The 16,688-nt window shown below is 40.0% G+C and overlaps 1 protein-coding gene across 1 annotated transcript in view; it reads left to right on the top strand.

Moving 5' to 3' along the window:
- Positions 1-4,334: 4,334 nt before the first annotated feature.
- Positions 4,335-16,688, top strand: part of NTAN1 (N-terminal asparagine amidase) — a gene marked incomplete at its 5' end in the record, with an annotated part of 545,039 nt that continues 532,685 nt past the window's right edge. Inside the window, one exon of the mRNA XM_089656218.1 lies at positions 4,335-4,437. Within this exon, the coding sequence (XP_089512344.1) occupies positions 4,335-4,437 (103 nt within the window). The remainder of the gene's footprint in view (positions 4,438-16,688) is intronic.

Genomic DNA, 16,688 nt, shown 5'->3' with positions numbered 1-16,688 from the left:
TGACTGCTCATCACATTTCTTGAGGTGCTAAAAATACCAGGATAGTACAAACACCCTCAAATGACCTCTTTTTGGAAAGTAGACACCCTAAGCCAGGGGTCTGCAACCTTTAAGACATAAAGAGCCACTTGGACCCATTTCCGAGAGGGAAAAAAAGACTGGGAGCCGCAAAACCATTGCAACATTTAAAACAAATCCGACACTGCATATATTGCAAAAAACGCTCTGGTCATGAAGGGGGTTTAAGGGCCCAGTAAGCAAAGGGTTAATCAGGGCCACAGTGTATAGTCATAATCACAATCATAGCCTTAGGTCAGTGGTGGGCAACCTTTTTTTTCGACTGAGCCAAATCTCGCCAAAACCACGATTGAAATTTATTTTGAGAGAAACATTTTTAAACTGAAAATACATCCCCCATATAGTAATTCATCCCCCATATAGTAATTCATCCCCCATATAGTAATTCATCCCCCATATAGTAATTCATCCCCCATATAGTAATTCATCCCCCCTATAGTAATTCATCCCCCCTATAGTAATTCATCCCCCCATATAGTAATTCATCCCCCGTAGTAATTCATCCCCCATAGTAATTCATCCCCCCTATAGTAATTCATCCCCCCTATAGTAATTCATCCCCCCTATAGTAATTCATCCCCCTATAGTAATTCATCCCCCCTATAGTAATTCATCCACCCTATAGTAATTCATCCACCCTATAGTAATTCATCCCCCCTATAGTAATTCATCCCCCCTATAGTAATTCATCCCCCATAGTAATTCATCCCATATAGTAATTCATCCCTCATATAGTAATTCATCCCTCATATAGTAATTCATCTCCCCTGTAGTAATTCATCCCCCCTGTAGTAATTCATCCCCCCTGTAGTAATTCATCCCCCCTATAGTAATTCATCCCCCCTATAGTAATTCATCCCCCCTATAGTAATTCATCCCCCATAGTAATTCATTCCCCATATTGTGTGAATTCACTTACCTTTGCTCCGCGCGTTCCTCTCGCTGGGTTCCCGCGCCGTTCTGGTCTTCAGGGCGGACTGTGAGAGGAGAGGAGTTCGTCACGCTTCCCCCGCCTACATCCGGGCTGCCCCGCCTACATCCTGACAGCCAATGTTTGCCAGCGGGCGCCCGGCACACAGAAGATCTACATTAAAAGAGCCGCGGCTTGCCGACCCTATTGCCTGTCACCTGGTGGGCAGTGTGCTCCGGAGCCGCAGGAAAGGTGAAAAAGAGCCGCATGCGGCTCCGGAGCCGCGGGTTGCCGACACCCGCCCTAAGCTGTCTGCTGAGAGGCATATTGAGTCCATGGAAGATTTATTTTTTTTCCACAAGTATCTGGAAAATGACAAAAACATTTTTTTTTTTTTTTACACAAAGTTGTCATTTAAATGATTTACACCCCAAAATACATTCTGCTATTTCTACTGAGTATGAGGATACCACGTGTGAGACTTTTTGGGAGCCTAGCCACATACAGGAGCCTGAAATCCAATGACTACATTGAAAGCCTGAAGGTGCTTAACTTCCTCATTTCACTTCCTCAATACCTATCACAGTTTAGATGGCCCAGACATGCCAGGATAGCACCAACCCCCCCCCCCCAAATGACCCCTTTCTGGAAAGTAGACACCCCAAGGAATTTAATAAGAGGCATGGTGAGTATTTTGCAGATCTCATTTTTTCTCACAAGGTTTTGAAATATAAAAAAAGAATAGAAAAAATGTTTTTGTTTTCTTCATTTTCCAAAAACTCGTGGCAACAAATGAGATCTGCAAAATACTTACCATGCTTCTTATCGAATTCCTTCGGGGTGTCTACTTTCCAAAAAGGAGTCATTTGGGGGGGTTGGTGCTATCCTGGTATTTCAGTGCCTCCGAAACTGTGATAGGTAGTCAGGGAAGTGTAATGAGGAAATAAAGCCCTTTAAAAAAAGCCTGAAGGTGCTTATTGGATTTTGGGGTCCTGTACTTGGCTAGACTGCCAAAAGGTCTCTCACATGTGGTACCCCCATACTCGGGAGAAGTATCAGAATATTTTTTGGGGAGCAATTCCACATATACTCATGGCATGTGTGAGCAATAAATCATTTAAGTGACTATTTTTGTTAAACAAAAAAAAAATTTTTTTTGTCATTTTCCAAAAACTTGTGGTAAAGAAATAAATAATTCTCTTGATTCAACATGCCTCTCTGCAAATAGCTTGGGGTGTCTACTTTCCAAAAAGGGTTTTTTTTTGGGGGGGGTGGGGGCATTTTATGCCCAGCATTAGAAGTTTATGCCACACATCACTGACTCTTCTAACCACCTGAAGATCAATCTTTTTCTGACACTTTTTGCTCACATGAAAAAAAAAAAATCAGTATTTTTTGCTAGGAAATTAATTTAAACCCCCAAATATTATTATTATTATTTTTTTTAAAGCTGACACCCTAGTGAATAAAATGGTGGGTACTGCAATTTTTTATGGCACATAGTACTCGCACAGTGATTTTTCAAAACCAAATTTTACAAAAAAATACACTTTTACTTTTAATGCACAAAAACACAATATATTTGACAATTATTTGGTGAAATAAAAAAGATGATGGTATGCCGAGTAAATAGATACCAAACATGACATGCTTTAAAACTGCGCATGCCCCGTGCAATGGCGACAAACTGCATACATTTTTAATATCCTTAGGCTTTTGCGCTATAAAAAAAAAGGCTGACAATTTTGAGAAAAAAAATCAATTATGGACTTTTTGCTATAAAACATGTCCAGTAAAAATATTTAAAAATCAAATTGTCATAAATTTTGGTCAAAATGTATTCTGCGGCATCTCTTTGCTAAAATAAATTCCAATACAAATTAATTGGTTTACGTGAAATTATAGCGTCTACAAATGGCGGGAAAGATACTGGGATTTTGTTTTTCATAATAATCAGCGACTTATGGCGGTTGATCAGTGATTTATGACAGTGATCAGCGACTTATGGTGGGACTTCAGGACTGTGGCGCACATTTTGACACTGGAGGAACTGACTTGGGGTCACTGACATCCCCAGTGACACCAATACAGTGATCAGTGAAAAAAAAAAACACTGACACTGTACTAATGGCACTGGGGAGGAAGGAGTGAACATTTTTATTCAATCAAAGGGTTAACTGTGTGAGGGGAGTATTTTACTAGTGGGCAGGGGGGGGTGTACTTCACAGGAACACACTGCTCCCGAGAGCTGAACTCTGCTCCCGAGAGCTAAACTCTGCTCCCGAGAGCTAAACTCTGCTCCCGAGAGCTAAACTCTGCTCCCGAGAGCTAAACTCTGCTCTCAGGATCAGTGTGTTAGGAACTGACAGGGAGCAGAGCTCCATTGAAAACAATGCAGATGTGCTCTGTGTCACTGTTTGCCGGCAATCGCCGGGACCTGGTGGGTAATGACCGGCCGGGACCTGGTGATTGACACCCGCGGCCGCGAACGGCGGTGCGGCTAGGGCAGCCCCCTACCTGTTTTGCAAAATCACGTTTTAAAACGTGATTTTGCGCAGGGGTGCCGCCCTGTGGCCGTTTTTGTACAGTGGCTGGTCGGCAAGCAGTTAGAGTGATTCTGAATGTTAATTTTTTAAAAGAAAAAATAACAAACATGTCTATAATGTCTATGGTTTTGCACAGAGCAATCCGAATCCTCCTCTTCTCTGGTCCTCTGCAGGCTCTCCTGGCCCCTCCTTCCTTTTGTGTTCCTTCGCAGCTAGCAGACTGCTGTGGGGCACCCGCTGCTCTGTGTGTCCATTCACTCTGCCGACCAGCCACTGTACAAAAACGGCCCCTCTCTCTTCTCATTGGCTCACTGGCCTTGATTGACAGCAGTGGGAGCCAATGGCTCCCGCTTCTGTCTCAGCCAATGAGAAAAGGGAGTCCCGGGATAACCGAATCTCCAGTGAACAAATAGAGCTTTCTTTTGGTGGTATTTGATCACCTGTGCACTTTTTATTTTTCACGCTATAAACAAAAAAAGTCCCAAAATTTTGCAGAAAAGCAATATTTTTTTACTTTCGGCTATAAATAATATATAGTAAACTCGAAGTTAGTCATAAATTTAGGCTAAAATGTATTCTGCTACATGTCCCAGGATAACCGAATCTCCAGTGAACATCGCTGGATCGAGAGGGGGCTTAGGTGAGTTTTGGGGGGGGGGGAGGCTGGGGGGAATAGAATGCATGAAGGTAAAAAACCTTGATCCTTTAGAACCACTTAAATAACAATGGTTATTATAGCTATGTTTGTGTATATTTATTTTAACCTTATCGTTTTTATATCCTTTGTTTTGATTCATTAGGAGCGAGCCCAAGCGTTAACCAGTCAACCGTTACAGATATTTGGACCTAAAGGTTGTTTGTACATTCATCAAAGGGAACTGGCTGCTACTACTCCAAGCGACAGTACGTACACACTTTCCTGACTATGTCTCTAAAGAAATAGAGTAGGAGAAGGCTAAAACCCCTGTCAAATTTTATTTCTGTATGTGTTGCTGCTGCATATTGTAGACTCTGCATATCTCTCCCCCTTCCTACGCTCCACCTGTATGGTGAAACTACTCTCAGCAGTAGAGGGAGTAAGGATAAATCCAGAGCCCTGGATTGCAGTAAAAACCTGTCAGGAGTTATAATCCTTTTCTGCTCTGTCGATTAATTATAAAAAAAACATTCTTTGGCATGACATAAACCTTAAGATGATTTTTTCACATGTACAGTATATCCAAAAAATTACTTTTCACATATCATCTTACGTTTGGCAACTCCTGCTATTATTTTGGGTCTGCGTACAATAGTTTCTGTAGGTGACATAGGCAAATATTGTTTAACATATTCACAGCTTTTTTTCAGGTAAACCTTGTATAATAAAAAGAGTTTGTAGACATCTAAAGGGATGCTGCTCTTTACTGCCTTTCAACCAAACCGTTTAAAATCCAGTCAGGACACAGTAGTGTGATTTCTACAATTATCTTCCAAGTCATGCTGTGAAAAAGGCTCTCAAGCTTACAAGTTGTAAACACAAAGCTCTCAAGAATTAAAGCATACTCACAGAGTTAATGTGTTTACCCCAGCACAGCAAGATTCATATTTTCTGATATACTACAGCGGCAGGCTTTATATTAGTGTCACCTTGACCAAACAATGGCATTACATGGTTTAAAATGGTGAGCTTACAGTGGGGAATCACAAGCTCTATAATTATTACAGCTTATATGCAGCTACTTTTAGATGATTGCACACTGGAAAAAGAAGATGACTACAGGAGCATTCCCCTGTGTAACACCTCCCACTTTTAAAATGGCCTTTGTTTTAGCACAAAGCGGGAATCTGATAACCTAAAATAATAAGTAACTGAGAGGTAAACCCCGCATGCACTGCTTAACCTCTTGCCATACTGAAGATTTACCCCCTTAATGACCAGGCCTCTTTTTGCTATTTGGTGCTGCACTATTTCAAATGATAATTTTGTGGTCATGCAATTCTGTACCCTAACGAAATTTACAAATATATGTTGCGCTCCTAAATACTTCTCAATAAATAATAATTAAATTGTTACCATTAAATTAATTCAAATTTTGATACAAATAACTAATAAAAGTGTATAAATACCAAAAAATATTTAAATAGATTCAACTAATCAATCTCCTCCAAATAAATATCAAAATAATTCCACATGAAATACTCCCCGATAAAAAAAATATTTTACCAAGTGCTCATAAATCATCTATTAGTGACATGATGTACTTACTAATACCCTCAATTTCATTTATATTCATAATACCCTCATTTAATATAATAAAAATAGTAAACCAACTAATAACCCTCAACTAAAACGCATTTAAATGATCCCCCATAAATAAAAATAACCAAATGCTCATAAATAATTAGTAGTGATTAGTATGAATCCAAATATCATCAAAATAATAGTCCCATTGAATAAATAATTGTTTATATATAGTGACTTGGTGCTTGTTGTTCTTCAATTTGTGACTTTTGTGAATCCTTCAAATAGAGAAGATGTGCGCTCACCTCCTTTGATGCCTGCAATTAGGCTATACACGCTTTCGGTTCACTTTCCCTGGAACCTGGTAGACATATACTTTTGCTGGTAAAATTGGGAGATCCTTCCTTTAGGAGTAATGAATGTATCCTCTGGTGGCTGATAATCCCCTCAGGGATTACACACTCCTTTTGTTATCCCAGACCTCCTAATTATCCTCTCCTTGTGTTACTCCGCATGCAGGAAGAAATAGAGGACATAGTGCTTTACCTTTTAAAACTTTTTATTCCCACCATCCAAGTATTAAACTCACATTAGACAGGTTTAAATAACGCAATATCCCATTGGAAATCCTCTGCTGGCCTCTGAGTCATACACCTGCCGTCTATCGTGTTGTGCGGCTCCTCTCCGAGTGATGACGTAGCCCCTCCCCTACGCGTTACGCCTCCGATCACGTGGCTTCATCATGGGGTTGTGATAGGTCAATCACTCATCCATTGCCAGGTAAATAGGACCACTGTCTTTCATGACATTTTAGGGATTGTCATGACTGTGATCCTAGTAGTTTGAAATTCTGTGGGATAGATGGGATTGAGTCTCATTGGAGAGGTGGCGACAAAATGAAAGCCATCTCCCAAAATGAAACGTTTTGGATATTTGAGCTCAAAACCTCGAGACCTTATGGTTTAAATGTAGACATAGATTTTAATTCTTTTATTTCGAACTTTTAGATTTATTAGATTCAGAGTAGGGATCCAGTTTAAATATATTTGGGAGAGGATTCTAGTTGATTTATTATGTAATATGAGTTTAATAAGTATTTATTATTTAATATTTTATAGGTATTAAATTAATTGATTATTGAATATATTTATTCAATTATACTGTATTTTATTGGAGGGATAGGGTTTTATTTATGGCCTTTTATGGTGATCTTTTTAATTAGATTTTTTCTCATTCATATTGATTTTATTAGGGTTTATTAACATATTGGAATATGGATATATTTAAGTGTTCTTGCAAAGAACACTTATTGTCATCTCACAAATATATTCTTATTCTTATTCCGTTTATTATAGCCAAATTTGCCACGCTAACTCCTCCCACAGTTTTTACACTACAAAGACAAGTAATATATCAAAACGTGCGGATTGTTCCCGATCGGATTGCTATTACTTTGTGGAACGTTTCGCAAAATGGTTCATGAAATATCGCGGTTTTTGTGGTGAAATTTTCCCATAGGAATGAATGGAGCAACTAGAGTGAGACATGAGAAAGCTACAGTGTGGAAGGAAAAATCAGAACATGATTTGTAAACTGCCATCACTCTGTCATTTTCAAGCCCACCTACACATATCTTATATCAAAACGTTCAGCTAACCCTGCTGTCACTAAAAATGTTCACGGCTAAGCCATAGTCCTGATAGTTTTCACACAATGACCATTTGTTTGCAACTCACCCCTCCCATTGACTTTCATTGAAACTTCACTCACAGCCACCTGAAATTTTGAGGGACATTTTTAAACTGCGACTGTGCCTTCATTTTTAATATTTCAGAGACCTACTATACATCAAAATTTTAGCTCTGCTTCTTGTGATTCTTGCAATATCAAGCTCTTCGCTGTAGCATTTATACTTTTAAAACTACAAGTGTTTGAAGATGGCAATCGCCAGTGAAGTTGGCAAGTTGGAGCAGTGTGCTTATAAAACCCTGTCAGCTTCCTGACTGAGTGAGTTGTTATAGCAACCAAACATGACTCACAGGCAGCTGAGTCAGCGAGGCTAATTGTGAGCTGCAAAATACAAGCTGAAATGCATTTCTCACTATCAGGCTTGCCATGTGCACTGCTTACATTTCATCAATCACTTGGTAAAGGTTGCCTGCAAGAACACTTTACACAATTTCTCCAGAAATTGTAGATTTTCTAGTTAGTATTGTACTTATAAGGTTAAAGGTTTGATTAAGTATTTGGTGTGCTATGATGGTAATATATAATTGACCTCTAGGGGAAGGGGGAGGATTATAGAGTTTTGTATTAGGTATTTGTTATTATGAGGTATTGTCCTCTGGGGGGTGCTAAGGGATTTATGTAGTTTTAGAAGTAACTTATGTATGAGTAAGTTTTTAAGTATTATGTAATACCCAGGAATGTGGATGTCCTTGGTAGTGACATCCTCCATGTTTATGTATATACAGCGGGTATATCTGCCGCGGGTACCGTGATTGAAGCGATACAGTGTAGTATGGGCAGTGGTCCTTTCTCTGGCATGGCGGCTTTGGTCTCGGCGCTCATGTCAGAGAGAGGTATAAGTAGGACCTTCCTGTTAGATGTCTCTGTCCTTTATGATTAAGTCTAATTGACGAAACATGTCAAAGGGAAGTGATGTCAGACGCACAGCTGAACCGGAAGTGATGGAGCGGCCATTTTGGATCCTGGAAATCTCTATTTGAGACACAGGAGAGGATCTGCTGAGGATTTCCAGAGGTCTGGCTGGGCTGATTTTTTGTTTGATGGCAATTTTAAAGATGAAGATATATGTAAGCACATAAAGTATATTCTGTTTAAGTTTTTACGGAATTACACTATTGTGGTTTCATTTATGGTGGGCATCGTTTGGAGACTGGTGTGGAGAGGAGTATAATACTGTGGCTGTGAAGATCCCTCTGGAGGAACTTATTATATATCAGTACCCTGCCTGGAGGATTACTAAGCTTGTGTTTATATATTTTTTTGGTAAGGGTATCTAATTTGCACACTCTAGAAATGGACAGGTTTTTAACATTTTTTTATCACTAGATTGTTTCAAGGGCACGTGTTTACACATGTATTCACTTTACCATATAGTGATTATGAGTGTTTTTGTGTGAATCACATGCGTTATGGAATGAATGATTCAAGTTGTTAAGGATAATACACTGTGCGTTTTTTCTTAATTTTTTTTGAGGTTTTTTTGGTTTCAGAAATTACTTTGGAGGCTGTCTTCACCTGGAGGTTGATTTTGATATTTTAAATGACTTTGATTTTGAAGGACTAATTTATTATTTTGGGACTTGTGTTTTTTGTTTTGAGCACTTAGTATCCCAAGTATAAATACAAATATAATAAGCATACTTCATAAGATTAGTACACTTTTGGGGGTTTAAAGTGTTTATATGCGTTTTGGGGAAGTTTGTGAATAAGGGAAGGGTACACTATATTTAATTGTTAATAACACGTATCCAACAGTCGCTGAATTGTGCGCTCACCTCAATGCTTTGACCTACTAAGGGTCAAAACTCTTTTGGATCACTAGCTAGGATCCTACATGCAAAAGACTCCTCAGGGATGGCGTCCCCTCTCTCCATAATGGTGTCCCCTCACGGACAGGTAAAGTGGCAATACAATACTCTCAAGGTAAGATATGGCCAATTATCTCATTAAAACACAATAAAAAGCTTCCATAGCATAATACTGTTTATTTAATGAGAGAGATGTAAAACCAATTTATATACCCTCACATTCTCCAGTTCTTGTTCAGAGCATTAGTATAGTAAAACATCATATCTCTGGGTGTAGTACATGGGTGTAGCAAGATGGCGTCTAAAACCGGAAGTACGTCACCGCGCTGTTGACGCGTCGCGTCACGTGACTTCATCAGGGCTAACGCTATTGGCTGACGAGCTTCCATTATATAGGGAGCCAGACGTGAATCTCAATACAGGGGCTGGTACCTCCCACACTTCGCTCCCTAATCGTGATTCCAGCGGCCATGTTATTGAAGCCTAAAGCTAATTTAATAGTAAGCTCTGGCATGAAACAAGAAACAGGAAAAACGGATGAAAAAAAATTAGTTTAATAACACACTCCCTTATAACCCAATATAAAACATAACGACAACTTAATTTATAGGCAACTGATTATTAATAATACATATGCCTTATATAAACCCATCTACGGCCACATTATTGTAGTCTGTCATGTGAGAAATATATAATGGAGAAATGACACTACTAAATCAAGAGGATAATATATTAAAAAGATTATATATTAATTACTAAAAATGCCATATTTTATTAACTAATTAAAAACTGGGTAACACCCCTTAAAAAATAAATATATAATCCCAATTTTAATTTCAATAAATTTTTATTGAGAGTTTTGGAAACATAAATGATGTTATACAGTTCAACAGGAAATGTTGTAATACAATATAGACAGGAGAGTTCTATCCCTCCAGTTATTGGGGGATGTGGTAGGGTTTTATAAGACAACATCATCGGAGGTATTCTAGTTATGTTGAACTTGGTGAACTGTATGAGGTATTGGGGGAAATATAGAGTAGGAACGGAGGGGGGGGAGGAAGGGGGAAGGGTATGTAACTTGAAAGGGAGAAGGGGTACCAGTCTAGGTTTGGCTGTTATTTTGGTTTTATATTTGCTATTTGTTAATCAAAGTTGTATGGTGCAGTTTGTGTAGCCATCGAGCCCATTGAAGGGTGAATTTATGTTGAGAGGAATTGTTTGATACTGATCTCTTTTCCATGTCACATTGGAAGTTAAGATCTTGGATTAAGAGTGTGAGAGAAGGGCGTTAGTGCTGTTCCATAGTCTAGTAATGTTGATCTTAGCTGTGAAAAGTGTGTGGACAATGATGGTGTGGGAGTTAGGTGGAAATTCTGCGATTCTGATATGTAGGAGTGCTAATGAAGGGTTCGGGATGGTCAAGGTTCCAGATATTTCTGAGATTAGATTGAAGACGCTGTTCCAGTAGGATCTAATTGTTTTGCAAGACCAGAGGATGTGCATTGTCGAACCGATGTCACCACAATGTCTCCAGCAAAATGAGGGGTGGGTCGGATAGTAAGTAGAGCGTTTAACGGGAGTTAGGTACCATTGGTGGAGGGTTTTTAAGTACGACTCCCAGTGGGAGGTACATTGGGTGGCTTTGTGTGTAATAGTGAAGGCTTTTTCCCATGATTGAGTTGTAATCTGTTTCGAGAGTACTTTTTCCCAGTTTGTTAGGGAGGTAGTTTGCATGGCAAATTGTAGGTTAGTGAGGAGCGTATAAAAAGTTGAGATGCCCTTACCTGGATATCGTTTTTTGGTAAGGAAGTGGTATACGGTAATATCTTTGTAGAGTAGGGTATTTTAGTTGTGTGTAAGCAATGTATAATTCTTAAGTAGGAGAAGTATTCGGTAGAAGGTAGCTTATATTTGATTTGGATATTCTGGAACGAGTGTGGGACTTGGTCATTATAGAGGTCCGTAATGTGTAATATGCCCTGTTTTGTCCACTGGGTTTAAGGAAGGTGTAAGAACATGTAGTAAATTGAGTGGAGTAGGAAGGTGTTTGAGGTTGGTAAATTTGGTGGTAAGGAGATCTTGCCAAGCTTGTAGGGTGGCTTTGATGCAGGGGTGTTTCCATCGATTTTCGAATTGGGCTGTATGTGGTGTTATAAGTAGATTTTGGGGATCAAGAGGGTGAAATGGGATAGTTTCCATGGTGGACCATATTTTTTCTTTCGAAGGGTTCCAACAAAAGTATATTTGGTCAAGTAGAGTTGTAATAGGATTTCAAATGGGGGAGGCCTGCTCCACCTCTGGTTGTGGTGCGTATGAGAAGGTTAGTAGTGCATCTGGGTATTTTTGAGTTCCATAGGACTTTTGTGAATATTATTTGCAGTCTGGAAAAAAACATATTAGGAACTGGTATTGGAAGCGTGCGGAATATGTACAGTATTTTGGGTAGTATGTACATTTTCCCTAGTTTGGAGAGTTCTGAAGTGTGGAGAGTAGTAATTTCGTGGGGGATAGTTTCAAGTAATTTGGAAGGTATAGTTGATCTGTAGTTGTCGTTAGTCTGATTCCTAGATATGGGATACTATGGGTTTCCCAGGAAAATGGAAATTGTGTAGTCAATGATTTTTGGTCTTGGGGTGATATATGAAGATTTAGTATTGAGGATTTAGGTTCATTGAGTTTATAGTAGGAGACTGTCGTGTAGGTATGGAGATGGTTGCGAATTGTTGAGGGAATTGTTGTGAGGGATTTGTTGGGATTAGTCACCATCAAAATGATGTCATCTGCAAATAGACTGATTTTATGTTCTGTGTTGAAATGTTTGATGCCGGTGAATGTCGGGTCATCTCTGAGTTTGGCAGCTAAGGGTTCGATGAGGAGTGCAAATATTATCTAGGAAAGAGGGCAACCTTTTCTAGTGCCGTTTGTGATGTGAAAAGGATCAGATAGTGTTACATCTGTTAGTCCTCTAGCCGAGGGGTATGAGTACAAGGATAGTATGGCTGTGTGAGCTGCATAAATTTCCAGTGTATGCGGTCAAATGCCTTTTCTGCATCTAGGGATAGAAGTAAAGAAGGGTATTTAGAAATCTGTAGATTATGGAGGAGTGGTGATATTCTTCTTGTAGCATCTGGTACTTGAAGGCCCGGAATGAAACCTACTTTGTCCGGATGGATTAGGGTTGGGAGATCAGGGAGAAGTCTGCGTGAAATGATTTTTGCGTAGAGTTTTATATCGGTATTAAGTAATGATATCAGCCTATAGTTTTGGACAAGTTGTGGGTCTTTTCCGGGTTTTGGTAAAGTTGTGATAATAGATTGTAGCATGTCTCTAGGGAATGTGCCAGTTTCAGCTGCGTTATTAAAAGGTCCGGTTAAGTATGGTTATAGTTCTGGGTCAAATAGTTTGTAGTACTCGTTTGTATATCCGTCATTTCCCGGAGATTTGTGTAAAGGTAGTGTTTTGATAGTCGCTTCTATCTCTTTGGAAGAAATTGGGATTGAGATGTCGGTAAGTTGTAATGGCGAGAGTTGGGGGAGGTTTGTTGTATGTAAGAATGTTTGTATGGATGTGGATGTAGGTTGTGTGGTGTTGGGGTCATTTTTAAGGTTGTATAGATTCTGATAGTATTTTGCGAATGTGTTAGCTATGTCATGTGGATTGGTACATAGGGTATGGTTAGTTGGGTGTTTAATTGATGTAATTTTAGATTTTAGTAGTTTTTGTTTAATGATTTTAGATAGTACCGAATTGGCTTTGTTACCTAGTGAGTAATATCTTGATTTCATCTTTTGGAGATTAAGATCGTATTTATATAATAAAAGGGATCGTAGTTTGTTTCTCTCTGTATTAAGAGAGGAAGAGATTAATGGATCCGGTGATGTTTTGTTGATTTGTTCTTTTGATTTAATGGAGGAGAGGAGTTTATATATTTGTTGGTTTCTTTGTTTCGTGATGTGGGAATTAAGTTGTATAAGAATACTTCTCATGTATGCCTTGTAAGTAGCCCAGAATGTGGAGATAGATATATCAGCTGTGTCATTGAGTTCAAAAAATGTGCGATGTGCATCTAATATGCGTTTCTTGAGGTCTGGGTTTTTCAGCAGGGATGAGTTCAGTCGCCATAGCCGCGGGATCTGTGGGTATTGATTGTGGTCGAGAGATAGTAATCGGAGCATGGTCAGACCATGTGATGATGCCAATCTTGGAGGAAGTGATATGTTGCAAAGTCCATTTGTCGGTGATGAAGAAGTGTATGCGAGAGTAGGATAGATGAGATGGAGAATAGTAGGTATAGTCTCTTTCCGTGCTGTGTTGCCATCGCCAGGCGTCATATAAATCGTTAGAATGTAGAAAGCGGTTAAAGGTCTGTTTAGGGGCACGTCTATTGGAGGAGGAGTCTAGGAGCGGGTTACCGATGTTGAAATCTCTGCCAACGATTAGTCTGTCTTTTCTATGTTGAGCGATGATCGTGTTGAGCTTGTTGAAAAATTGAAGATGGTTAGTATTTGAGCCGTAGACGTTGACTAAAGTATATGGAATGTCCGTGATTTTACAGATCAAAATGTGGTAGCGACCTTGTGGGTCCACTATTTCGGGGATGAATTGGTATTGGAAGGAATCGTTAATGGCCGTGATAGTCCCATTTTTTTTCCTGGGATTTGTTGACATGTAAGTGGATGTGTAGTAGTGGATCTTGAACTTGGGGATTTTAGTAGAGGAGAAGTGGGTCTCCTGTAGGAATAATACATCTGCTTGTAAGGTTCGAGCTTCTTTCGAAAGTAAGGATCTCTTATAAGGCGAGTTGAGGCCTCTGACCTTCAGCGAAGATATATTAATAATTTTTCCTTATGTTGATGGTTTGTCTAAGGTATTGGTGTTTTTTCCAAGAAAGTGGAGAAAAATGAGGTGTTTCATGGCGTGGGTGGTGATCATCTAGTGAGGACCTGTTACGAGCTCGTGTCGATCGTTTCTGTGGAAGAAGGTTTTCATCTTGTATTGGAGAACTGTGGGGAAGGTAGATTCGTTCAGGTTGACTGGTACCGTGGGTGAGGAGGAGGAATAAAAAGAACTTGCAAAAAATACAAGTGAGATGGGTATGCTACTTCGTAACATGGAGGCTTGAGCAAGCATGGTTCACTATAGGAATCATGCTGGAAGGAATTTTGAAGTGTGAGGAAGTCCATACTGGGCCGTTTGCCAGTTTTATTTGGTCATGGAGCAATGCCCGTTTTGCGGTGTGCTGAGCAGTGCAGGTTGGTTTGGAATTTTGATTATTCTGCGTCCATTTGCTGTGGACGGTTGGAAGCGGGTTGATGAGAGTCCTCCGGAATGATATTCCACGTTTTCAGAAGTTCTATACCTGTTTCTAAGGATTTGATCGCGTAGATCCTGCCTTGATATTTAATGGTTAGTTTCGTGGGGAAACCCCATTGATATCCTATTCCGTAGTTCCGTAAAGCTTTCGTTATGGTGACGAGTTTCTTACGGTTGAGAAGTGGTGTTTTGGATAGGTCGGCAAATAATTTGATATTTGCATGTGTTGATGGTATTGAATTGGGGTTTCTGGCAGCTATCCTTATCTTCTCTTTCACATGATAGAAGTGTATGCGCGCCAATGTGTCCCTGGGTATTGTGGCCTGTAAGAAATGATGGTTTGGGAATGCAGTGCGCCCGGTCTATGGCTAGTTCTACATCAGTGAGTGTAGGAATGATATGCTTCATGAGGTGTTGGATGAATGGGACTATGGCGTCCGCTGTAATGGACTTGGGAATACCACGGAATTGTATGTGGTTTCTCCTGGAGCGATCCTCCATGTCTGCTAATTTGAGGTTTATTTGATCAATCTCTGTTGTATGACCTGCGTGTGCGTCTGAGGTCATTATGCGCGGGGCACATTTCTCCTAATTTGTCTTCAATATGGTGGATACGGTTTTCTTGTTTTTGTACAGTAAGGGAGATTTGGGATAGTGTCGCCGTCAAGTCGTTATGTAACGTTTGTCACAGAGATAAGAGCATGTTCTTCATTGCAATTTCCGTGATGGGTTGGTCAGAGGCAGGATATGAATCATTCAAAGATGGAGAGTTGTCAGGATTTGAGAGTGATACTGATGGGGGACATCAGTGTCAGTCTGGATTTGGCTGGGCTGCTAGTTGTAGGAGACAGGGGAGGAGAGAACTCACCCGGGTCTCCTGGGTATAGTGGTGCCTTCAGCCTTGGGTCTGGGTGGTATGCCGTGTCTCCCTGTGTATCTCCTTCATGAGAGGAGAGGCTGCCTGTCACGCAGCCGGCGCCATCTTGTCCACAGGGGCCGAGGGCTAGGAAGAAATTAGTTTCCTCGGCTGCCCCGGTGTTTTCCGCCGTCGGGTCATGGTGACCGAGGGTTCTGTTACCCTTAGCTGTGTCCCTGCTATGGTTGCTGGGTTCGGGATCTCTGTGTGCTGCGATTTCACTGGCGGACGGACGGAGCTTTGCTCAGTGAGCTGTCATCCGCTGGCCGGCCGCGCATGCGCCCCTATAATCCCAATTTTAATGTCTCCTGCATATAAATAATATATAAACATAAAATCGATAAAAAAATCCCATAAAAATCACTATATCTCAACAGGGGCCCTAATTAAAATAATCTAAAAAGGATGCATATATATCACCTAGTATAGGGGATCTACAGTATATACGTAATAGGCCATATACTAATTATATAATATAATACTCACAAAATATGTAAAATTAAATATATATATATATATATATATTAATTATTAAATATATATTAAACAATGTATTATAAGTGAATCTACACTACAGTGCATAAAAAATATCTAAAATATATAGCTCCTGCAAACAAACTTTCCCAATGAATCAGAAATTTATTATAAATATAGCCCTCCTTAAGAATGGTGTAAAACCTCATGTATTACCCTCTGTCAGGAATGGACTCGCCAATGGTGGTGGGACTCACCTGCCTTGTGGGCTGCAGTACCAGGGCTGGCCAGCGGCTGCTCTCAGCAGCCAGAAGCTTGCTCCTGCAATCAAGCCATCACCTGAGGCTGATTGCAGGAGGTGTATTTAAGGAATGGCCAGGCCTGCAGTCAGGGCCTTGGTGTATTGTTCCCTGCATCCTGTCTGCTTCCTGCCTGATCCTGACTCTGCTTGAACTCTGCCTGCACCGACCTCGGCTACTCCTGACCAATCTTCTGCCTACTCCTTGTACCTTGTCTGGCCTTTAGCTACCGACCCGGCCCGCCTGACTACGTTCTCCATATTTATATATATATATATATATATATATATATATATATATATATATATATATATATATATATATATATATAAATAAAATCAGTTAAGGTTTGGTTTGTTGCACTGAGTTTG

This window comes from Staurois parvus, unplaced genomic scaffold (assembly GCF_062004578.1).
Source record: "Staurois parvus isolate SC_StPar_1 unplaced genomic scaffold, SC_StPar_1.0 ptg000895l, whole genome shotgun sequence".
NCBI classification, from domain to species: Eukaryota; Metazoa; Chordata; class Amphibia; order Anura; family Ranidae; genus Staurois; species Staurois parvus.
The sequence above is the reverse complement of the archived record's forward strand: the minus strand, read 5'-3'. Positions and strand labels throughout refer to the sequence as shown.